Genomic DNA, 24,742 nt, shown 5'->3' with positions numbered 1-24,742 from the left:
TCTTATAATTGGTGAGCTAGAGCCTAATCTTAAGAACCATGTTATGGTCTGGGGATGTTGCTCAGTGGTAGAACACTTTTCTAGCCTAATCCTCAATACTGGAGGATAAAAGAAAAAGAAAAAAACAGAAACAAAGACAAAAGAACTGTTTTATTCTAACCTTAAAAAGAAGTGGCTACCATTGGGGAAAGTTCTGTCCTGCTTAGTTTCTGTTTCCTTAGTTGTCTCTTAGAGGAATCATTTATTGAGGGATGTATCACTGTGTATAAATGAATTCCTGATGGAAACTGTTGTTTTTTGTGCTGTACCTTATGTCTGTGGAATATAACAGGACATGTATCAGGTAATTGCCCCACACAGGTCTTATCCTTACCTGTCTATAACATCTCTGTCAGTCTCTAAGTTGGACTGTAGCTTCGTCTTTGTAATGGTGAAAGCAGTTGGCAATTTAAAGATGTCTTTTCTTTAAATTCTTTGTTGTGTTTAATTCATGGCCATTATCACATTGCTCTTTGTAGACTTAATTATAGTAGATTGTTAGAGCCTGGGTGTATTGCTTGATTTGGGGGAGGGCTAGAAAATAAATCATTAGTTTGAAACCAATGTGAGCATTTGTGCCACTGATATGAGGATAGTTCCTAAATCAACTGCCAAATTCAGCTGAACTGTTCAGTATTAATGAAAGTCCCAATGTAGTGATTTTCAAACCTGTGTGCCTCTGCTGGTGGCTCACAAATCTTGATTTGTTAAGTTTTTTTTATTAAGGATGTGTGGGGAGGGCTTGATGTTTTGCTTGTGAACCTAAGCTTTGCTTAATAAACTGTATTGAAATGGGGAGATGTACACTCAGCTCTGGGGGTCATTTCTTTCTTTTAACAGCAGAGGCAATTTTGTATAAACCTCTCCCATCAGCACAGAAAGGATTCTCATATTTTACTTAATGCAAGGAGAAAATTGAAGCTTTTTTTGTTTTTTCCCTCTTCCAGGAAGCAAAACTAACAGATCAGCTGCCTCTGATCATTGTCTGTGATCGATTTGACTTTGTCCACGACCTCGTGCTGTATTTATATAGAAATAATCTTCAGAAGTATATAGAGATCTATGTCCAGAAGGTAAATCATTTCAGCCTTATCACTGCAGTATTCTGAATTGCTCTTGAAACTTTGTGCCCGTTAAGAATGGTCTGCTAGAGGAGCTTTCAGTGGTTTTTGTCCCAGCACAATCTTTGATTAAAATTTTACATCCATGCCTGTATATGAAGTGTGAGAACAAAACCATTATAGTGAACAAGTTGTAAAGTCTAGGAACCAAACCCCAAACAGATGTCTTAAACGATGTTAGATTCGGGTGTTAGAAGTTTTATTTCTTGAAGATATTCTAGCAGGGCAGCTTTGCCGTAACTGGAGTTTTGCACTTGGTGATCTTCCCTACTCGTCTCCTCTGCTGCTGTTCCTGTACTGCAGCACATAGAACCCTCTTTAGGTAGAACTAACTAAGCAAACCAACATGGGAGACTGTGGGGCAAGTGCTCCCAATGCTTGTTAGACTTGTGAGGCCTTCCTAGCTGGACTTGTGCTAAATTCCTTCATCTGTCTATACATTTATATTCACAGTTTATGGGCTTTAAAAATAAATGGTCTTTTAAGTTTTTAACTTAGTTTTGCTTGTTAATGTAATCCTGTGCTTTTTATTTTCTTTTTTACAAACCTAGGTAAATCCAAGTCGACTCCCTGTGGTTATTGGAGGGTTGCTTGATGTTGACTGCTCTGAAGATGTCATTAAAAATTTGATTCTTGTCGTGAGAGGTCAATTCTCTACTGATGAGCTTGTTGCTGAAGTTGAAAAACGAAACAGGTGTGGTACTGTTTTCCCCGTGACACCAGATGAATTTGTAGCCCCTCGTAGTGTGGTTGGTAATAGTTGACTGTGTGTCTGGAGCTGCTCAGCAGCTGGTGAGAAGATGACAAGCTAGCTAGCTTTCAGAGTTGAAATTGGATTTGTGTGTGTGTGTGTGTGCGCGCGCGCGCGCACGCCTGTGTTTTGTTTTCTGAAATGTGACTGTATTTCTGTAGTTCTGAAAGGATTGTGCTGTTTGTAACATAGCCTATGGGGGTTTTGTTTTTTCCACTAGATTGAAGCTGCTTCTACCTTGGCTTGAGGCCAGAATTCATGAGGGCTGTGAGGAGCCTGCTACTCACAATGCATTGGCCAAAATATACATCGACAGTAATAACAACCCAGAGAGATTTCTTCGAGAAAACCCCTATTATGACAGTCGTGTTGTTGGAAAGTATTGTGAGAAGAGAGACCCACATCTGGCTTGTGTCGCTTATGAACGTGGCCAGTGTGATCTGGAACTCATCAATGTAAGTACTGCTTCCTGAGCTGTGGAGGCAGCTGTAACTCTGTAACTAGTTGTATCTCTGGTTAGCAAATTTTGAATTTCTATATGATTTTGGGTATTATTGAGCAGTTCTGGGCAGATAAGTCCTTTTTTAAAACTTTAATTGGAAACAGTAGTAAACCTGAAAGTGCCCCAAATGTAAAGTCTGAATACACTCTTTCTTGGCATGTTAACCCCATTAGCTTTACTTGTTCTTGTACACTGTCATAGATACCTGAACATAAGCATTTTAACTGTTACATACCTCATGGACTTATGTCCCTTTGGGCTCTTATTTTCTAAGAATAAGTAGATACTAGCTACAGTCAACATGACATTCAATATGACATTAATAAGGGACTTTGAAGAATCTGTTTTCTTTTAGTGTTGTCAGGTTTTTGTATAGTTTAGGATCATAATTGTGTCTTCTCTCTTTAGTCTTTTTATTCTGAATCAGTTCTTAGAAATGTATGGGGTTTTCTGTCTGTTTGTTTGTTTGTTTGTTTGTTTGTTTCAAGACAGGGTTTCTCTGTGTAGTGTTGGAGCCTGTCCTGGATCTCGCTCAGTAGACCAGGCTGTCCTCGAACTCACAGAGATTCACCTGGCTCTGTCTCCCGAGGGCAGGGATTAAAGGCGTGCACCACCACCGCCTACCAGAAATGTATGTTTTTAATGACAGGTATCTTTGCTAAAACTCCTTTTTTATTTGTATTCTGTTACCAATTTTACTGGTGAAATAAATGCATCACCAGATTTTCCCATTGTAAAGTGAAGAACTCAGTGGCCGTTAGTCAGTTCACAGTTGCCTCGTCACTAGTCTTGACACCTTCCAGGGTCTCAGAGACCCTCTTTCCATACTCTCCCTTCCCACAGACCTTCACAGATCCAAACCACACTCAACTCCTGTGGATTTGCCTGTTCTGTATATTGTTTCAACTAAAAGATTTACATTGTGTGCACATGCATGTAGAGGTCAGAGGAGAACTTGTGGGAATCTGTGGTCTTCTTCAACCATACAGATCTCAGGAACCCCACTCAGGTCATCAGCTTTGGTGGCAGGTGCCTTTACCTACTGAGCCATCTTGCCAACCCCTGGACATCTCACATAGATGTATAGTCTCCTTACTTCCCTCTCGTGCCGTGCTGGGAAAGCACTGCATCATCTGAGCCTTGTGCCTGGCCGAAGTAAAACAGTTCACATTTTGTGTTTCCCTGGATCACTTCTTAGCTTTTCGCCTAAAATCAAGTGCTTCTGTAATGGTTTTCTGTAATTGCATTTAGATCATACATTTCTACTCAGAATCTACTTAAATGACATTTGGCCCATGCTTCTGAATTCAGAAGCACATTATAAATAAGTGAGCATGCTCTGTGGGCCATGCACATATCCTTTTCTTTCCCACCGTGCTTAGCCTCTGTGAAACTTCAGCCCTTTCACCTGGTTATTAGTTACGTGTTAAGAATTGAAGGGCAGAACAACTGGGCTGTCGTGAGCAAGGCCCTGGGTACAATCCCAAGCACGGGAAAAAGAAAAAGATTCTGTCATATTTATCAGTCAGTATTCTTAAATTCCTGGATTCATAGATTCTTGTTTTACTCTTTGAATTATAATCCATTAATATTTGTAGTTGGAATTTTCTAGCTCCCAAATAAAGAAACAGAGGCTTATTATTATCAATTATGGATGCTTGGCCTTAGCTTAGGCTTGTCCCACTACCTCTTTTAATTTAACTAACCTGTTTCTATTCATCTATGTTTTGCCTTGGGGCTTTTTACCTGTCATTCTGTATGTCCTATTTTCTTGCTTCTTCTGTGTCTGTCTGTCTGGCCCCTGGCCTCTCCCTGTTGTCTCTTTCTTTCTTTCTTTCTTTCTTTCTTTCTTTCTTTCTTTCTTTCTTTCTTTCTTTCTTTCTTTCTTTCTTTTTATTTTTTAGCTTAAATTCCTCCTCCTACTTACTCTCCCTGCCCAGAAGTCCCACTTATACCTTCTCCCTCGCTATTGGCCATTTAGCTTTTTATTAGATCTATCAGGTGCCTTTGGCAGGCAAGGTAAAACAGCAACACATCTTTACATAATTAAACAAATGCAACACATCTTTACATAGTTAAACAAATATTCTGCAACATAAACAAATGTAACTCATCTTTGCATAGTTAAACAAATATTCCACAACAACTGTTATTTATATTGGAACTCAGATTGTCACCTGGTTTGTTGGGGCACTTCATTTCTGATTAAACAATAGAGCATGCGCATTGTGTAACTTTCCCAGCTTAGAGTTGCTCATTTTTCCAGGGGAACCTCCCCTCCACCTCTTTTATCGAAGGATGCCATTAGTAACCAAGATCTGTACTAGAGATGTGTTTGCTTCTAGAATCAGTTCAGTGATGAGATCTAAGAAACTTATGTATGTACATACTTTCAAAGATTATGCATAAGTATATGGAAAAGTAAGTATGCAAGAATAGTTTAATAAAACACTGAAAGAAAGCTTTGAAGGTAACCAGCCCTGTATTAGAATATGATGCAAAGCCTATAATTTAAAGTAATATAATACTAATGTTTGAACATCAAAAATAAGCTGAGTACGGTAGTGCATGTCTGTTATTGCAGCACTTGAGAAGTGGAGGCAGGGGGATAGGAATTTGAAGCTCTAGTACATGAAACTATCATCCCCCAAAAATAAAAAAAATAAACAGATGCAATAATGGAATGCTTCCCCCCTCCCTCCCGCAAGACAGGGTTTCTCTGTGTAACAATCCTGGCTGTCCTGGAACTCACTTTTGTAGTAGACCAGGCTGGCCTCGAACTCACAGAAATCCACCTGTCTCTGCCTCCCAAGTGCTGAGATTAAAGGCATGTGCCATCAGTGGGGTGCTTTTTTAAAGCCCCTAAAAATTCTTGGTTTTTTTTGTTTGTTTTTCCATTGTTGAGTTTCTGAAAACGTCTGACTGTAACATTCCCAAGGTTCTATATAAAAGTAATAGATTTCTTACAAGACAGAGTTGACATGATTGCAAATAATTTTCAGAGTCTGTAGTCTTTACTTTCTGTGTTGAAATTAACTCTTGCTGTTTCAATTAGGTTTGCAATGAGAATTCCCTCTTCAAAAGTCTTTCTCGCTACCTGGTCCGTCGAAAAGATCCAGAATTGTGGGGTAGTGTGCTACTGGAAAGCAATCCATACAGAAGACCACTAATTGACCAGGTAAAAATGGCAAAAATGTTTCCCTTCTTTTTGATTTGGGATACTTTCCTTTCATTACATACCCAGATATATTCAAATGAGTCATATTTAACTATAGCAGAAAGCAGAAAAAGTGAAAAAACATTAAAATTATGCTATGTAAATGTAAAATTGTGCATAGATATACATTAAATATAAGGAAAGTGAAATATAAAAACATAGAATTATCTTAAATTCATCATCATTAAAAGGAAATTAGGATTGACTACCAGTTATTACCTGACCACATGGCTAAATGGAAGACATTTAAAACACTTCTTCATGTAAGTCAGCACACAGTGAGGATTGATAATACAAAATACAAAAGTCCCAATGATTTTTTTGTGGGGGGGGGGTTGTGGGGTGGGTGGGTATGATGACTTATGCCTGAAGTCCCAGTACTTAGAAGTTTGAGAGAGGAAAAATCTGAGTTTGAGTTCACCTTGAGCTATCAGTGTATCATGATCCTATTATCTCTAATTCATTTTTTAAAAGTCCAAGTAAATATCATGGAGATGGTTCCATTAACAAGCATGAAGACCTGAGTTCACATCCCTAGCACCCACATACAAGCTGGGCTTATGTGCCCCTGTATTTAACCCGAGTGCTGGGTAGACAGAGACAGGAGGATCTCTGGGATAGCTTGGTCAGCTAATCCAGTCAAATGGATGTGCTCCAGCTTCTAGGAGAGACTTCTATCAAAAATAAAGTGGAGAGTGACTGGGCAAAACACCTGGTATCAACCTTTGATACGTGCACATACATGTACCTGCACACAGTCAGACATAAAACCACAGGAATAGTACATAACAGCTCACACAGTGCCTAAATCAATAATAGCAAATCTAACCAAATGACCACAGCACCAAGGTTAAGTTTTTATACCTCTATGATACTGAAAGCTTGAATTTAAAGTGCTAATTATTGCTTGTTATAATGACTCTTAAATTCTTCTGACAAGCAGGTACAGCATTTTGAAGACTAGATTACTACCTCCGAGTTTTTCCTTAACCCTAGGGAAGCATTTCCAAGGCCCATTCCCAAGTAGATACACAGCTTCCTGCAATCATTGTGGCATCTGGGCATATGGAAGTAGCCAAAACCAGGGTTCTTTTATAATCTGCATCTAGGGATTTGAAAATAAGAAGCCATTAAAGTAACAGTGATGTGTTTCTATGAATAGTGTTTTATCAGGGAAAGTAAAAATTATATAGTTGCTAATGTTAGTAGCAAAATTATAAACAATGTGTGTTCATGTCTATTTGTGTACAGAGATCATTGAGTTGTGAGTTAGAGGTCGTTTTCCTCCTATTTGAGGTTTTCTAATGAGAAGTTATCTAACTTATTCTTACTAAGCAATGTCTTTTTTAATACCTTGATTTTTTTATATCTGTTTCCTGTATACCCTCTGTAGGTTGTACAGACAGCCTTGTCTGAAACTCAGGACCCAGAAGAAGTGTCTGTAACTGTGAAGGCTTTTATGACAGCAGATCTTCCTAATGAACTCATTGAACTACTGGAGAAAATTGTCCTTGATAACTCTGTATTCAGTGAACACAGGTATGCTGACAGGATTGCTCTGGCTTTCTGATCAGTCTTTCCTTGTGGCCTGTCACTTTAGGGAAGGAACAGAAAATAAAGATCAAAGGCAATTTTTTTCTGAATTTACTCTCCTCATACACCTCTTCTCACCCTGTCCTCTGAGACAAATAACCCTCTAGTGCCATAGTGGTTATTCCTTACCACTGATAGGCTTTTTAAACATTGTGGTTGAATCTTGTTTCTAAAGGAATCTGCAAAATCTCCTCATCCTCACTGCAATTAAGGCTGACCGGACACGTGTTATGGAGTATATTAACCGCCTGGATAATTACGATGCTCCAGATATTGCCAACATTGCCATCAGCAATGAGCTGTTTGAAGAAGCATTTGCTATTTTCCGGAAGTTTGATGTCAATACTTCAGCAGTTCAGGTAAATCTTGAAATTAGATAAATTGAGATACTGACTATAATTCTCTTGGTGCAAAGAGAGCATTGTCCTATGAGGATGTGCATAGATTGCTATCACAGTTGAATAATCATGAAATGCTATCAGTGTAGATGTGTAAGATCCATTTTACTGTAACACCAATTCAAAAATGTTGCCCAGGTCTTAATTGAACATATTGGAAACCTGGATCGTGCGTATGAGTTTGCTGAACGCTGCAATGAGCCTGCTGTTTGGAGTCAACTTGCAAAAGCTCAGCTACAGAAAGGAATGGTGAAGGAAGCCATTGATTCTTACATCAAAGCAGATGATCCTTCGTCCTACATGGAAGTTGTTCAGGCTGCCAATACTAGTGGTATGACTTCTAATTTTTATGTCTTTGCTACCTCAGAGAATTACTAAGCCAAGCATTTAGGTATCTTAAGTTTTAATTGTATAGAGGTTAGATACTTCCTGATAACTTGTGAAAACTTTCTGCCCAGCATCTTGATCCAGTAAAGACTGACTGCATTGTGTGAATTTAGAAGGTCCGTGGAGAAGGTTAATTTTGTTTTGAAGTCTGATAAAATCCTGATAGAGCTCTCATATATAACTTTAAAGGAAGAGTGTGGGGAAGGTATCAAATATTCTTTGGGCCAATAATAATAATAATAATAATAATACAGAAGTATAATGGAATTTTTATACTTTCAGGTATAGCCATTTTTATATTTGTCATTCTCTGTGATGGTTCTTTGAAAAGGGTGTTAAGCTGGTTAATGATGTGCATCTGCCATCGTAGCACTTCGGAAGCTGAGGCCTTAAGTTAGTTCTTGGACAGCCTAGGAATAATAATAATAATAATAATAATAATAATAATAATAATAATAATATTTGTGTGTTTGTGTTTAGTGAGATGCTTGTGTGTAGGTGCCTGTGAAGGCCAGAGGACAAGCTCTGTTTTCACCCCTCATACACTATCCATTTAAGAAAAAAAAAAAAAGACAAGGTCTCTTGTTGGCCTGGCTGTCACTAAGTAATTTAAGTAATTTTAGGCCACCTGGCCAGCAAGCATAAACATAAACATAGCATGACACTCTCAAAAAAAAATTGCCAGGGGGCACTAATAGCAGATCTTATATATTTGGTTGGAAATATAAAATAAGGATGCTAATCTATGGGCTTATTTGTCCTTTTATTTAGGAAACTGGGAAGAACTGGTGAAGTATTTGCAGATGGCCAGAAAGAAGGCTCGAGAGTCCTATGTGGAAACAGAATTGATATTTGCACTGGCTAAAACAAACCGCCTTGCAGAGTTAGAAGAGTTCATCAATGGGCCAAATAATGCTCATATTCAGCAAGTGGGTTTCCTATTTAAATGTGTGTGTGTGTTTAGTGGGATGCTTATATGTAGGTGTATATAAAGGCCAGAAGAAAGGCTCTGGTTTCACTCCTCAGGCACTATCCACTTTTTTTAAAAAAAGGCAGGATCTCTTGTTGGCCTGGGTGTCCTTAATTAATTTAGGCCAGCTGGCTAGCAAGCATAAAGGATTGCTGTCACTGCATCAGTGCTGGGATCACAAACACACCATCACACCTGGCTTTTTTTGTGGGTGGTGGGCATTAAACTCGGGTCCTAATTTTTGCAAGGCAAGTACTTTTCCAACTGAATTATCTCATTACCTCCACATTTTAAACACATGTCAAACTCAATGATTGAGCAACTTTATTACTTTGGAAGAATCAACATGTTAGAGCTAAGGAATTAAATTGTCCTTAGGAGAGACAGAGTATCTGTTCATTCACTTTGTTTGTAATTTTGGAGATAGAATCCCTCATGGGCCTTGAACTTGGGGTGCTCCTGCCTCAACTTCTTGGGTGCTGGATTACAACATATGCAACTGTCTCTATCTATTCCTCAGTGTAAAGATATGAATTGAAAAAAAGTTTGAGCTGAGATCTGTATTTTACTGATCATGGATTGTCTTTTCCCCCTAGGTTGGTGACCGTTGTTATGATGAAAAAATGTATGATGCTGCTAAGCTGTTGTACAATAATGTTTCTAACTTTGGACGCTTGGCATCTACTCTTGTTCACCTCGGTGAATATCAGGCAGCAGTTGATGGTGCTAGAAAAGCTAATAGTACTCGAACATGGAAGGAGGTAATCTAAACAAACCCAAGTTTGAATGATGACTTACTTAAGATTCTCTTTGAAAATTCTATTTGTACTGTTGAGTTGAAATAACTGTCTGCATTTACATTTGGATTCTCATAATGGAAAATGTTTATTCTAGGTCTGCTTTGCCTGTGTAGATGGGAAAGAGTTCCGTCTTGCTCAGATGTGTGGACTTCATATTGTAGTACATGCAGATGAATTAGAGGAACTTATCAACTACTATCAGGTAATGTACACCAGGCCTGTATATGAATTGAAACCTTTGTATACATAATCTCTCCACTAATTGCACATTTCTCTTACCTAGGATCGTGGCTATTTTGAAGAACTTATCACCATGTTGGAGGCAGCCTTGGGACTAGAGCGAGCTCACATGGGAATGTTTACCGAGCTAGCTATTTTGTATTCTAAATTCAAGCCACAGAAAATGAGGGAACACCTGGAGTTGTTCTGGTCAAGAGTGAATATTCCTAAGGTAGCCAATCTTCACTACTGTGCGGCAACTCTAATAATCTGAAATTACAACAGGCTGGTAGCAGAAATCAGCCTTGCATCATGAGCAACTGGTCTTTACTATGCAGGTGCTGAGAGCTGCAGAACAAGCTCATCTTTGGGCAGAGCTGGTGTTCCTGTATGACAAGTATGAAGAATATGATAATGCCATAATCACCATGATGAATCATCCAACCGATGCATGGAAGGAAGGGCAGTTCAAAGACATCATCACCAAGGTATGTAACCTCAGAAGTATGGGCTGTGGAAGGAGAAGGCTCACTGGGGAGGAACTGGCTTTTAATGCATGGATTTGTCCTAATTTAGGTGGCCAATGTGGAATTGTACTACAGAGCAATCCAGTTCTACTTAGAATTCAAGCCTCTGTTGTTAAATGACTTGCTCATGGTGCTGTCTCCACGCTTGGATCACACTCGTGCAGTCAATTATTTCAGCAAGGTAACCATTTTAAGTTGAACTTCATAGTGAAGATTTGGACGTACTTGGATAAGAGTTGTCCTAGACCTTCAACTATGGCTACCTTTCTAACAAACTTTATTTTAAAGGTTAAACAGCTGCCACTGGTGAAACCATATTTACGCTCAGTTCAGAACCACAACAACAAATCTGTGAATGAATCACTGAACAACCTCTTTATAACAGAGGAAGATTACCAGGTAAAACCTTTAGATTCTTATAAATACTTAAAACATCAGGTTCTGATTAGGTTTAAAGTTGGCTTTAAACAGGTTCTGTAGTAAAACCTGTTACCCTTAACGTTTATTAAAAAGCAGGCACATGAGTGCCTAGGCTTTTTCAATTAGTCCATAAAACTTTCTTGCTATTAAGTGGACTTAACTATTTATTGCTTTCCGTGCTTAATGTCTTAGTATTTCTTTTAAATTTGCTCTTGTGGAAGATAGCTTAACCTAGACAGTTTCTATTTATGTGCTAATTCCTTTTTTTCTCTCACTTACTGTTGACCTGACTGGAACTTGCCTACTAGTGCAGACTTGCCTCAGACTCTGGCATCTGGCCCAGCGTGATTTTCCCTTAGGCTCAGAGTCTAGTCTGTAAGGCTGACTGTCATGGTGAAGTCTATGACTAGTTTCCTGGCAGCATGAATTTTTGCCCACATTACATATTCTCCCAGTTTTATAGCTATTCAAGTTAGTATTGATACTGGAAACCTCGGAGAAAATTGCACCTGCAGGAAATGGTACAGTACATTTGAGGATTTTATTTATTGTTTTAGAAGTAGATGAAGAAAATTGACACCTGAACATAGGCTACAACTTCTGTAGTTTGATGCTTGAGTCTATGTTATATTTCATGCTATCATCTAATTGTCCCCATCAAAATGAATTGTGAAAAGTAAATGTTAAACTGAAAGCCTTTAGTTGACTTTTGAATGGCTTTGTCTCTTCAGGCTCTGCGAACATCAATAGATGCTTATGACAACTTTGACAATATCTCACTTGCTCAGCGTTTGGAAAAACATGAACTCATTGAATTCAGAAGAATTGCTGCTTATCTCTTCAAAGGCAACAATCGCTGGAAACAGAGCGTAGAGCTGTGCAAGAAAGACAGCCTTTACAAGGTTGATAAACTGGGGGTGGGCTGTCCAAGCAACTCAAATGGTGTCTTACAATTGATCTTATCGAACTGTTAGTTTCATGGGTATAAGGATTGGTAGTGTAACTCTCTTTTGTCAATGTGGTCTTTAAGTCAGTAGGTTTTTTTTACTTTCAGGACTGGTTTAAGTCGGCATGTTCGGGTTAACCTCTGCCCTTCATTGTTTCCTGTGAATAGGACGCAATGCAGTATGCCTCTGAATCTAAAGATACGGAACTGGCTGAAGAACTCCTACAGTGGTTTTTGCAGGAAGAAAAAAGAGAGTGCTTCGGAGCTTGTCTCTTTACCTGTTACGATCTTTTAAGGCCAGATGTCGTCCTGGAAACTGCATGGAGGCACAATATCATGGATTTTGCCATGCCCTATTTCATCCAGGTCATGAAGGAATATTTGACCAAGGTAATGATGCTCAAAAGTATATTCAGAGCTAATAATCTTGAGGGTATATGTAATTCTACATGCATATTATTTTCATTATTTTTCTCTAGTATAAATTATTTAGTTGATCATAAAATGTTCCTATTACATGGAAGTTTCCTTCAGATCTGAGGGATGCTATGACTAGGAGGGTAACCTAGCTTATCATTGTCTACCCTCTGTGTCCTTACAGTGAACAGCACTCTCTGTTTCCATACATGGAAACCTTGAGCATTTCACAATTAATTCCTGTAACCCAGATTTCCATGTATATATACATCTGTAGATTTCCCTTTGTTTGGTTCCTGACTTCATGTCTTTACCTGTTTCCCATGGGGAAGCTGCATTATATTAACAGCCTGTTAATCATCACAGATTGGTTGATAATCAGATACCTAATTTAAAAATACCATAGGAAATTTGCAATTAATCATGTTTCCTAAATACACATTAAATAAAGTGAGGATACAGCCATCTTATAAAATTTACTGTTTGTCTTAGCATTTCTTTTTTGATGTTAGAATAGTTTTTGCTTGCCCTGAGTTACTAGCTAAGTATAGACAATTTAAATGATTTTAAAAGATCCATTTTGTCAGAGCAAATCAAGCTTAAAATTGAAGTCTCACTTCTGATCTCTTCAGCGTGCCTGAGTACAAGTGGGGAAACACTACTAACAACCCCCAGCATAGAGAAATTTCCTTAGGAGGACCACTTAGATTTTTTAAAGGAGTAATATTTTATGTGTAAGTTCAGTTCATTGTGATTAAAACAGTTCCCACAGCGTAGCCACAGGGGGGATGAGCTTCTTTTCTTATGCATAATTGCCACCTTTTGAGACCTGGCTGCTGTTAACCTAAGTGCTGTCCATTACTAGCCATTAAGCTGCTTCCTTTCACACTGACTTAGCATAAATACTTCTGCAGTGAGCTTTGAAGTTAAAAGGATTCTCAATTTTGCTTCCGTATGCCCTTTACTTCCACTTCGCTCCTACCTTTTTTAGTGGGTACATGTTTCCCCCCTGAACCTTTGTTGCTGATTCTACCTTTTTATGCTCAATATGGAATTTGATTTTTTTCTAAGCTGCACCTTCTGAATTCCTTTGCAGGTTGATGCAATAAAGGAAAAGGTGAAAGTTGATTCTTTTCCATCTTTAAGTCTGGAGGACTAAGTCTAAGGAATTTGCATGATTTTTTTCCTTCCTTTTCTACACTGCTGCTGCTGCTTTCCCCCCAATAAATTTTCACTAAGCCTCTGCAAGTCCCTTGAACATAACTATAATAGAGCTGTAGGACATTAGTAGATGTTTGCTACTAATCGGCTAATAGGCTTTAGGAAGGGCAGGAGGCTAATCAGTAGTTGGTTCACAGTCTCTCTTTAATATATTGTTAAAACTGAGCATGGTGAGTTTCAATATTAATTCCAAACTACCAGGAAATTTCTTTTCCCTGTCAGGGTATCTGGACCAAGTAGGACTCTCTGAATATTTGAAATAAATTAAAACATCTTCTTTTTTTTATTTTTATTTTTTATTTTGTGAGTTTGCCTGACAGTTGTTGAATTTATATCTGTATGTACATGCCCTAAGAGGCTTTTGGAGTTCTGTGGGGCTTTTTTGTTTGTTTGTTTTCTGGGGTTTTTGTGGTATTGAAGGACTGTGATCCAGTTTCTGATCTCTTGATTCTTACTAATTTTTTTTGCTGAAAGTAGATACAAGAGATACTAGCTGCTTCCGAAGAGACTTTCCTCATGTTTCTCCAGGTGTCCAGTTCTCATGGTGCTAGTCCATTGTTAAGAGGAACCAAAATCTTTTCAATCATGAGAGAGCCAAGCTTGCTGTAACTGTTGCTAAGCAACATGGATTGTTTATGTTTATAATAAGGCAATATTAACACCTATCTGAAATAAGGCGCATGCCTTAGAAACTACCTAAAATTTGCTCTCTTGTTGAGTAGTTGGCTCATCATCCAAGAATGCCAAATTTAGGCACCATTTGGTTGCTGCTTCCTCCATTGGCTTGTCCTCCGTCCCAGTATAAATGAAATGACTCGAAAACTTATGCCTGGTGTAAAATGATGGCTAGAAAGGGATGGGGAAGTAAAGGAGTGTTAAATTGAAGTGAATTTGGGTGGGGCCAATGCCTTGGGATTCTGTTGATCAGACTGGAGTCACCACTGGAACTTAGGGCAAACCTGAGTAAAATGCATTGTGTGTGAGACCCTTCAGCAGCTAGTAAGCAAGGCAGTTAGAAAGCGTGTGTGTGAAAAATGGGTAATTGAACTGTAGTGTTATGCGTTGTTTTAAATCAAGCATGTACAAGTCATTGCAATTACATCATACTACTCCGAAACCTAGAGCATTGCTGTGGGCTGTGTGTGTTTCTTGAGAGCCTGTATGGCACCAGTCATCTTCAGACCTCACTTCTTGCTTCAGTACTTTTGCCTCTTTTTCATGCACACATACACCAAAATAACTGACTGCATGTTAACTTTGACTCTGCAGCAAGTTGCAGTCTTTGTGGAAAAGCCTTTTGCATTTTAGTGATTTTTCAGTATTACCAATGGAACTGATTTCAGTGACATGATTATGTTTAATTTTTCTTCTTAAACCCAAGGATCAGAAACTTTTGTTACAGCTCTTAACAAAAGCTTATGTTCATAAAAGCCTTCTCTGATTTTTCTGTTTTGTGCAATCTAAATTGGGCTATTAAACAAAAATTCCTGTGCCAGAGGCTGTCCCATTATAAAAAACAAAAAACAAAAACCACAACATCAACATTTTTGCTTATGTTGGTGTTTCTCCTCTGGGATTTGTGTTTTCCTCCTCCCTCCCTGCCTATGTCAATGACTGGGCATTTGGATAATGCTGGCTCTTCTAGTCTCCCATGTGTTTCTGTAGCAGACCTGTGTTCAACATTTAATCAGACATTGACTTTTATATGTGTCTGTTTACTTAAGTTTTTTTTTTTCCTTGAAAGTCTGGAGATGTATTATGCAGTGCTGGGTTTTTTGGTTTCATTTTTCTTCTTTGTCTTAGAAATTATTTGTATACAGGCATCCATGTTTCCTGTATAACTTGTAGACCATTCTCACATATTAGCTAGGTTAGCAAATCCCAAATGACCTTGATGGCATATCTGCGCTTTCAATTCTACAGATGAATAATTTTTCTTATAAATTTGGATGCCAAATAGTGGGTATTTCACATAATCCTAACATTCCATGATAGTCTTTAATTTGATAATTAGGATAGTTTATAATATGATCATATAGGCTATAAAATAAGAAAACAGTATATAAAAGCAAACCACCACCCAGGGATACACAATGAGACTTTATCTTTCTCCCCACCACAAAAACAAAAAAAAAACCCAGCAACCGACAAACCCTGAAATAACACAAAGCAAACCCATTTTCCTAGGGTAGACACACTACTGAAGCTTACTTCTCAAAGTCTATTAACAGGATTGGGTTAGACCCAGATTGCTTTTCACATGGAGCAATTAGAGTACGTGTAAAACATTGTCTCGAGCTGTCTCAGCTGGGACAGGCGCTTGCTGCCTAGCTTGACACTTGATTCTGTCCCTGGGACCTACATGGTAGAACGAGAAAACTGACTTCTACACCATTGTCCTCTGACCTCCACATGCACACCACAGCGCATGCTTGCCATCCCCTGCCCCCCAGTAAATACACGTAATTTTTAAAAGTACAAAAGAATACTGTCCTAACCCTTTGTGCCTGTGTGTACAGTCACAGGTGCTATTTTAAGTTTCCAGTAGAACACGGGTACTGCTTTAGCATTTTTAAAAGATCTAGTTTTTACAACTTACCTATGGATCTATGGGTCTGCTCATGTGCCTCCCCCACCCCACGTCTCACATTGTCTTTTGGAGGTTCCTCTCTGCACACATTGTCTTTTGGAGGAATGTATGAGGTTCCTCTCTGCACACATTGTCTTTTGGAGGAATGTATGAAGTTCCTCTCTGCACTCACATTCTTAGCACGCTTTTGGTCTTAAAAACAGTACATAGAACACTGAGATTTGAAATTTAGTTGTAGAGAAAAACTGGCTCAGACGCCAACTTTTAAATATAGTTTAAATACAAATATAGGCTAGTGTAAAGGCAATGGAAGAATATGGTACACAGATTCTGTTATTTTTCTCAGTGTGTGTCAACAGACTTAGAGAGTGAAATTCTGTTAACCCCACAGGGAACTTCAGCTTCTTTCAGCCTCCTTTGCCTGAGAGGGAAATCCAAGGGCTGAAGAACTAGTTTGCCAAAGCCCCCACCTAGCTCTTAAAGGAGCTGGTAATAGCCATTTTGCCCTTCCCTCACACACTGGAACTGATACTGATATTGCCCACTTTGGTTAGTTAGTATACAATAGTCATTAATTTCTTTGGCTTCATTCAAAGTTAAAGCTTTCCTCTCAAAGTTGGAGCCAAGTCAGACAATCCTATTTACTTCTTAGAGACATGTACCATTAATCTTTGCATTTTGTCTCAGGCAACTAAGGAAAATGATGTTATACAGTAAGATTGAAAATGGAGCTCCTTAGACTCAGGTCTCAGTCTGTGAACTCTAAGCCTCAGCAGGAGCCCTCCACAGTTGGCGAGGCGGCTTGTCCTGGTCAGGTACTTACTTAGTCTAGCCCTTAGACTGCACTTTTTTTTGCAAACCTGTTCCCCTGGGGAAGGAAGTTTGATGGTTCGTGAGTTCCTTATTACCTCTGATAGCGTGTACCCTTCCTTCTCACTTTCTCCCTTGCTCAGGCTGCATCCCAGCATGTCCAGTCTTAGCCTGGCGTGAGCTCTAATGCATTTATAAACCCTCCTTCCTGAGGGGTTATCAACACAGTGCTGAAAACCACCCTTACTCAAGTATGAATATTGCCGTTGAATTTGACGGGGCCTGAGAATGTTCTTGCCAGTCTGTTTTATTTTGACAGAATTTAACATACTAAGGCTTTTCCACTCTCTGCCATAAACCTAAGTTTGTAATGCTTTTGAGGTTTTAACTCACGTGACCTGTTTTTCTCTAGGTGGATAAATTAGATGCTTCAGAGTCATTGAGAAAAGAAGAAGAGCAAGCTACAGAGACCCAGCCCATCGTTTATGGTAATCTGTCTCTCTTTAAGTTAGACCTTCTTAAATAGAGCAGGCTTTGAAAGGGGCAAACGATTTGCTGAGTTAAGGAATAGCCCTCTCACCTATTAGCATTTTCTCCTTAGGACCATTTAAAACTCTTTTTGATGTTATCCACTATGATAATCTTCCATGCATAGAATACCTCAAAAATAGTCATTAAAGATGGCCTAGGTTTCCCTGTTGCCTGATTGGTGACTGGGCTGTCTGCTCCTAAGTCACTAAGAAAGAAATAACAATGGGTTCAGTTTGCCAGTATGCCATGGCTGTCTTCAGTGTGCTTTGCAGAAAGAAGGCATCGTCATTTTAAATCTATCTAGGGCAGAGAATGGGGGTTGAGTTTCCATTTGAGAACTTTCCAGAGAGAGCGTTCAAACACTAAAGTAATTATTTAAAGCAGTATGACTTCCTCTTATACTAGCCTGTGTGGGTTACTTTACCCTTTGCATTTCATACTTGGTGAGCATTGGATTTGAGTATGATTAAAATTTTTACAGCCAGATGTTTTTTGGAAGGAACTATAAAATGATGACTGTTTTGTCTCAGGCAACTAAGGAAAATAACAGTATAGGAATCTTTATTATTACAGATAAACAGTTTGGAGGAATTTAGGGGAGAGGGTAGTTTTGATGAAGGACTGGGTAGACCTAAAATGTTTCATGAGGTTTGACATACGTGAAATAGGAAAACAAAGATAGTTGTTATTTAATAGGCATCCACAGACTACTGGGCCTTCATGGTGTTTTAAGTAGGTTGAACTAGGGTTAGAATTTTCAAGATAATGCAGAGATGATTCTTTGGTAAACCAGTTTCGAAAAAAACCCAAAACTTCCTTACTAAAGACAATTTTGGTTTTACTACAAGAAGGGGACACAGTCTGTTGTACTGGGAGAAAGATAGCTTACATTCTAGTGGGAGATGATTTTCAGGGCTAGGGAGGTATTGTGTTTCTCTCTCTAAAAGTTCTTTACATGTCATGTTTTCTTTATGTGGTCAGCAACTATTTCAGCTTCATCAGCAAGTATTTGATAGAAGGTATATACGCTGTCATGTTTTTCATACCTAATGCATTGCATATTTAGTGCATATTTGAATGTGTCTTTTCTATTGCTGTCTCTAAATTAGCGCTGGATTCTTTGCTAGACCCGTATTGGTTTTCATTACCATTCAGATGTTTAGAATCAGAGATTTAAATTAACTTTAACAACTTGTAAAGTTTTCCTGTGCTAAAATTTTAGTCACTAAATGTAATGTGTATTATGTGATAGGCTTGTTGGCAGATGTATGGCCTGATAATGTTAAATGTGCATGTGTTACTGCTTTAAATATAGGATGTTGTGGCCCTCAGTCCTGCACCATTGGCTTTTCTTAGGCAGGAACCTTCTCAGGGTCAGACTATTCCAAACTGGGACAGTCAGAAGTGCCCCACACAACTTACTCAGTGAATTGTGATTGCGCTGCTCGGGTGGGGAAGATTATAGTGCTAAACCTGGGTGCTAACAGATTCTCCTCCTCTCTGTTACCTTAGGTCAGCCCCAGCTGATGCTTACAGCAGGACCCAGTGTGGCAGTCCCTCCCCAGGCACCTTTTGGTTATGGTTACACTGCACCACCATATGGGCAGCCACAGCCTGGCTTTGGGTACAGCATGTGAGATGGAAGCTGATCCTGTAGTCTCCTATTTTCATACTGAAGCATCGTCTACCCACTTCTCATTTAATAAACGGGGAAACAGGCACCGTGTTCTTGTAACCTTTATTTCATGAAGGACTACTTTTTTGTTTCTAACTATAGACTTGGATCGCCTATGTTAAAACCTTATTTTCACATTCCGCATCCGTTAGAACTTCTTTCAAAGGGGAATAGTATTCATGTGGGCTTTTTTCTCCCCCCTCATCCTTTGAAGAACTGCTTACTATTCAATCTGTTGTGAAGAACTTGATTTGCACTCTGTAGTGTTTAAAGAAACAAAGAAACTCTAATACTGAATCTCTTAAATTTAGTGTATGTAAACAGCTTTCAATATGTATTGTCTAAATGCATTTAAATCTTTTATTCAAAGAAAAGCTAAAGTGAAAGAATTGGTATGTGACCATGCAAGACTGTTGATGCCAACAAAGACAACACTAATCAGCATATTCTACATTGGATCACAGCACTCTCCAAATTATTTGAAAAATGCATACAGACAACTTGCCTGATCTTTAAATGAGCATAAAAGGCCCTTTAACCTATGCAGGTTTCCCCATTGCGCATATAGAAAATGCTAGTGTGTTTTGCTCACTTCATGTGTAACAGGTGCCCTCATGTTGTGCTGTATCCTGTGCTTTTTCTGTGGGACCATTCCATTCAGGAACAAAGAGCACCATGATTCCACACGTGTGTATTTACTAACCCTTCCCTGAGGTTTGTGTATGTTGGATATTGTGGTGTTTTAGATCACTGAGTGTACAGAAGAGAGAATTCAAACAAAATATTGTTGTTCTTCAGTTTTGTTTGTGGAATTTGAAATTACTCCAATTTAAAATAAATTACTGGACTGTGGAAATAACATGTAGAATTGCAGTTTTAATTAAATACATCTCAAACCAGAAGAATGGTGGTTTTCATAGTTTCATACTGGATACTGCTAGAGCATTACAGGGAAGCCAAGAGGGAGATTATGAAAAAGATGTGCATTATGTCACTTGCATGCCTATAGTTTAGAAAGGATATGCAGTAGTCTTAAAAGCAGTTACTTAATAGTGCGCTTCGTCTCATGTTTCCAGTATTTGAATCAAGTGGTATCAAGGTTTTTAAGTATTTCACCTAACCGAATCATGTTACATGAACTTGAAATAAAGACGTATTTTTTAAAGTAGTTAGCATGGCATTTCTTATCATGAGCTTAAAGGGCACTAAATGTAAATCTTTTGCCATGGCTAAGAATATTGAATTTATTTCATTAGGACTTAATTCTCTAGTTACATAGCTTACTGCCTAGCTTATGTTGCTTTTATAACTCTCAGGCAAATTACCTAAGCTTCACAGAAATATTTTTTTAGAAAAACTTAAAGCACACCCATAGCAAGTTATTATTAACGTGAAAGTCATTTTGGTTTGTCATAGTGAAAATGTGGGCTATTCAGGCCAAAGCTACACGGTCTTCCCAGATCTCTACCTACCCCTCATCATAAGGAATCAAAAGATATATCATTTGTTTTTGACTTTTCCTGTACTCGTAGAATGATGCTGTCTTTTCCTTTCCTTAATAGAAGCAATTTTAAATACCCAATTTATTATTTTATGTGTATGGGTGTTTTGCCTATATGTATGTCTGTGTACCACATGCATACATTGCTCTCAGAAGCCAGAAGAGGGACTCAGATCCTCTGAGCCTGGAGATAAGTTACCCTGTGGATGCTAGGAATTGAACCTTGGTCCTCTGTAACAGTAGTCTTAAACAGAGCCATTCTCCATCCCTACTGTATTTTCTTACTGTTTTATTGAGGATTATTTCCCCCAACAAAAATTAACTGTTTTAATCATGTACTGTTGTCCTGTGATGCCAAGTTGCCAATTAAACCATCCATATTGGGCAACACAAAAAACAAACCTTGGTGATGTGCCAGCTAGTAGGCAGGGTGCTGATTGTTTTCTTCTCTGTATACCAAGTGCTTTTCAGAATTACTAGGCAGATTATTTTATGTGTATGAGTGTTTTGCCTTCATGTACGTTTGTGTATCATATTCATGCCCGATGATCAAGGAGACCAGAAGAGGGCATTGGAGCCCCTGGAACATAGGTAACCACCATGTGCGTGCTGGGAACTGAACCTGGCTCTTGATGGTGGTAAATTCTCTCTAGCCTATTGGTTTTTTGATTCAGGGTCTCCATACATTGTCCAGGCTGGCCTTCCTTGAACTTGAGATCCTTTTTTCTCGGCCTCCTGCATGTGGGGATTATAAGTATGCACCACCTGTCAGGTTATCTTCAAATCAAAATGGCCAGCCAAGGACTGGGCTGTGATGTGTGCACCATGATGGGTGATAGGTAGATCAGCTGGTAGTAAACTATTTTACACAGGGTCTCTTCACTAACATTACTCTTGAGTTTATCACTGGGGTAGGTTCTAGACAGAGAAACTAAAAACTGCCCAATAGTTGTTACTCTAAATGTTGTTGAACTAGGAGGAAATGGGGGAGGGAGACTAATGGGAAATTCATATTAAAAATAGCCACTGCATGAACAAATCTGTGCCAGTGGTTAACAACTGTTTAATCCCAGCCATATTAGTGCATCAGAAAGCAGCACTTCTTGGTCTTTTTCTAGTGCAGCCACCATCTCACTCTGAGCCTTGTCTGCCAGACTACTGGAGTTTAGTTGGTCATTTCTGTCAGTGACCGTGAAAAACACTTTGTATACTGATAGAGAAAACATGCATTTGCTATGTGGAACCAAGGAGCGCTTGCCTAGCACGTGAGACCCAAGGTGCGATCCCTGCACTGCAAACATGGTTGGGCTTCTTTTGTACTGTTGTGGTTCAGTTCCAGCACCCTGTACATGGTAAGTGCTGCAGCCCCCACTGATGTGTGGGGAAAGCTCGGGGAGAGGCTGAGAAAGTTTTCCAAACTTCTTCCAGTTGTTTTCCTTCAAGTGGCTGGTGCATTTAGTTTTTGAGGAAATGTCTGCCGTACACTTGGGTTTGGGGGCAATTATAGTCCCTTTCTGTCTTGTTCTAGAGACAAGAATGCTAACCTGGAACTTGCAGATATCCTCTGGTCTCAGCCTTCAAAGTGCTTGGATTACAGGAATGAGCCACCACACCTGGCTAGTTTCAGGGTTAGTTAGTTTTTTAATGTGTATTTATGTCAGTGTAGCACAGTGCCATGGCATTCATGTGGGTTCCAGGGATCAAACTCGGGTACCAATTGAGCCAACTCAATAGCCCTAAGTTTACGTGCATAAAGTTTTACTTCTAATTGTACATATGTGTGCTTGTCTATGTAGGTATGTTAACTTGAGTGTGGGTGCCCATGGAGGCCACAAAAGGGTTTCTGGATCCTCTGAAACAGGTAGTTGTGAGGCAGAAACCAAACATGGGCTTTCTGCAAGACTTTTAACCACAGAGCCATCTCCCCACCCAGCTTCTCATTTCAGTTCTTAAAAAGTAAAAATGTTCCATGAAATAGAGTTCACAAATAAGTGACAATACATACTAGCCTTTTAGACAACCAGACATTAACACAAATAGTCATGGTTTAAAAATGCTTTTAATTGTTTTTATTCATTGAGAATTTCCTCCATGTACACAATGTACTGTGAGCCTAGCACCCCTCCCCCACTCATCTTCCTCCCAAGTTAATCTTTTTCATAACAATGCACTGAGTCCAATCAGTGCTGACATTATGGGACTGTATGTTGGGCCAGCCTGGGCAACCTACCAGGGAGGACTTCCTGAAAAGACTCCCTCTACCCTGCAGCCTTTAGTTAACTACTTCATCAGGACAAGTGAAGCTTTACTATGGATGTGGGATGTGAAGGCTATAACATAATGGCTACTTGTTCAGAGAGATCATCAGTGGTAACACACTAGAGAAAAGAAAGTGCCTTTCATTCAAGTTAATGGAAATAGGTACACAGACTCCTTGGGCTCTGCAGAGTATGCTGTGAGGACTACTCGTTAAGTGCCTATGAAATACATACCAAGAACAGGTGAACAAATACTGTGATTTGTTACCAGCACACTTTTCACTGTCCTTGTAGGTAAGCCCTGGCTTATTACAGGTCCTTGAATCAGCTACCCCAGCCATCCTGCTGGGAAAGCAGTCCGTCAGTGTGGAGTCAGAACCATGTATTTAAGATTGAGTTCAACTCAGTTACATGTGGTTGCATCACTTTTGACTCCTGTATAAACATTCCGTTTAGAAACTGTTGCTACTGTGGCATCATCATTCAGTGTTGATTGCTCCTGTACCATCTATGCTTCTGTGTGATAAAAATGCACCAAGCACCGTAACTTAGAGACTGCCTACAGTTCAATCATTCTGCCTAGCTTCTACTTATGACCTTATACTCAACATCATAGTTTTAAAGGATATGATGAATTTAGATGTCACTGTCAATCTTCTGGAGCTGTCAAGAAAAATGGATTCTAGCAAGACTGTCAAGAAAGCTTTATGTAGCCAAGCATGCTGGTGCAAGGCTTTAATGGGAGAAAGGCAGGAGGACTTCTGAGTTCAAGAAAAGCCTGGTTCTACATAGTGAGTTCCAAGTTAGTCGGGGATACACAGTGAGAAAATGTGCCCTTAAGTAATAAAATTATTTAGTTCCTAATATTTTCAGGAGAGATTGGGTACAACTACAGTCCTTTAGTTGCCATAAACTCATTCTCACATTTCCACTTTCAAAGTCCATAAAGTTCACTTAACATACTGGTTTCACCATTGAAGTAAGTAAATGAATTTTTAAAGCTTATGAATTAGAACCACTGTGAAGTACCTTTAGCCCAAGTGGGTCAGAAATCAGCATCAAAATGCTACATAGGTCATAAAATTTCAACTCTGAAATAGAAATCAACTGGGTATGATGCTGCATGCTTTCAATCCCAACATGTGGGAGGTCAAGGCAGGAGAAATGCCACAGGTTCAAGGTTAACCCATCTCCAAAACATCCAGCTAGTTAAAAATCTTAATTATGATTGCACAGTGGGTCTATGCAATGGTCTGTTAATTAAAGATTATCTAGGAAAAACTGCAATATGATTTCTTGAACTAGGTCCTCAAAAAGGTCAAGGATAGCAGCATGGTTTGATTGAAGAGTAATCAACACACACAGGCCGAATTATACATGGGAAACATGGCTTCCTTTTTACCCAACATCAGACTGTTTCAGCACCTATCACTCCACAGAGCATTTAAACAATATTTTTATTTTTTATTTATTTATTTTTTTTTGAGAAGGGTTTCTGTCTCTACCTTGGCTGTCCTGGAACTCGGCTCTGTAGACCAGCCTGGTCTCAGATCTCTGCCTGCCTCTGCCTCCCCAAGTGCTGTGATTAAAGGCTTACGTTTATTCTTTAGATTTATGTGTATGGTGGTTTTGCCTGTATGTATATATGTACACCATGTGTGCCCAGTGGTGGAGGAGATGAGGAGAGGGTGTTGGATCCTCTGGAACTGGAGTTACGGATGGTTGTGAACTTCCATCCAGATAACAGGGAACTGAACCACAGTCCTCTGCAAGTATCTCTCTAGCCCTTCAAAAATATTTTAAGCTCAAGATATTAATGGTCCAGAACATGATAGAACATTGGAACAGA

General features: G+C 39.1%; 1 protein-coding gene across 2 annotated transcripts in view; it reads left to right on the top strand.

The window, feature by feature from the left end:
- Cltc (clathrin heavy chain) overlaps positions 1 to 19,993 on the top strand; it is a 63,312-nt gene extending 43,319 nt beyond the window's left edge. The window contains exons 15-33 of one of the 2 annotated variants that reach the window (XM_059271430.1): positions 987 to 1,112; positions 1,712 to 1,854; positions 2,132 to 2,366; positions 5,469 to 5,591; positions 7,024 to 7,169; positions 7,399 to 7,582; positions 7,760 to 7,952; positions 8,780 to 8,937; positions 9,575 to 9,739; positions 9,873 to 9,980; positions 10,062 to 10,229; positions 10,336 to 10,485; positions 10,574 to 10,705; positions 10,813 to 10,923; positions 11,676 to 11,846; positions 12,059 to 12,280; positions 13,404 to 13,424; positions 17,341 to 17,416; positions 18,972 to 19,993. In XM_059271430.1, coding sequence (XP_059127413.1) covers positions 987 to 1,112; positions 1,712 to 1,854; positions 2,132 to 2,366; positions 5,469 to 5,591; positions 7,024 to 7,169; positions 7,399 to 7,582; positions 7,760 to 7,952; positions 8,780 to 8,937; positions 9,575 to 9,739; positions 9,873 to 9,980; positions 10,062 to 10,229; positions 10,336 to 10,485; positions 10,574 to 10,705; positions 10,813 to 10,923; positions 11,676 to 11,846; positions 12,059 to 12,280; positions 13,404 to 13,424; positions 17,341 to 17,416; positions 18,972 to 19,096 — 2,757 coding nt within the window. In that variant the 3' untranslated portion in view covers positions 19,097 to 19,993. The remainder of the gene's footprint in view (positions 1 to 986; positions 1,113 to 1,711; positions 1,855 to 2,131; positions 2,367 to 5,468; positions 5,592 to 7,023; positions 7,170 to 7,398; positions 7,583 to 7,759; positions 7,953 to 8,779; positions 8,938 to 9,574; positions 9,740 to 9,872; positions 9,981 to 10,061; positions 10,230 to 10,335; positions 10,486 to 10,573; positions 10,706 to 10,812; positions 10,924 to 11,675; positions 11,847 to 12,058; positions 12,281 to 13,403; positions 13,425 to 17,340; positions 17,417 to 18,971) is intronic. The other variant, XM_059271431.1, reaches the window with a different exon arrangement.
- The last annotated feature ends 4,749 nt before the right edge of the window (positions 19,994 to 24,742 follow it).

The sequence above is a fragment of the Peromyscus eremicus genome, chromosome 8a (genome assembly GCF_949786415.1).
Source record: "Peromyscus eremicus chromosome 8a, PerEre_H2_v1, whole genome shotgun sequence".
Taxonomy (NCBI): Eukaryota; Metazoa; Chordata; class Mammalia; order Rodentia; family Cricetidae; genus Peromyscus; species Peromyscus eremicus.
Note: the sequence above shows the minus strand (reverse complement) of the source record. Positions and strands in the feature narration are given on the sequence as shown.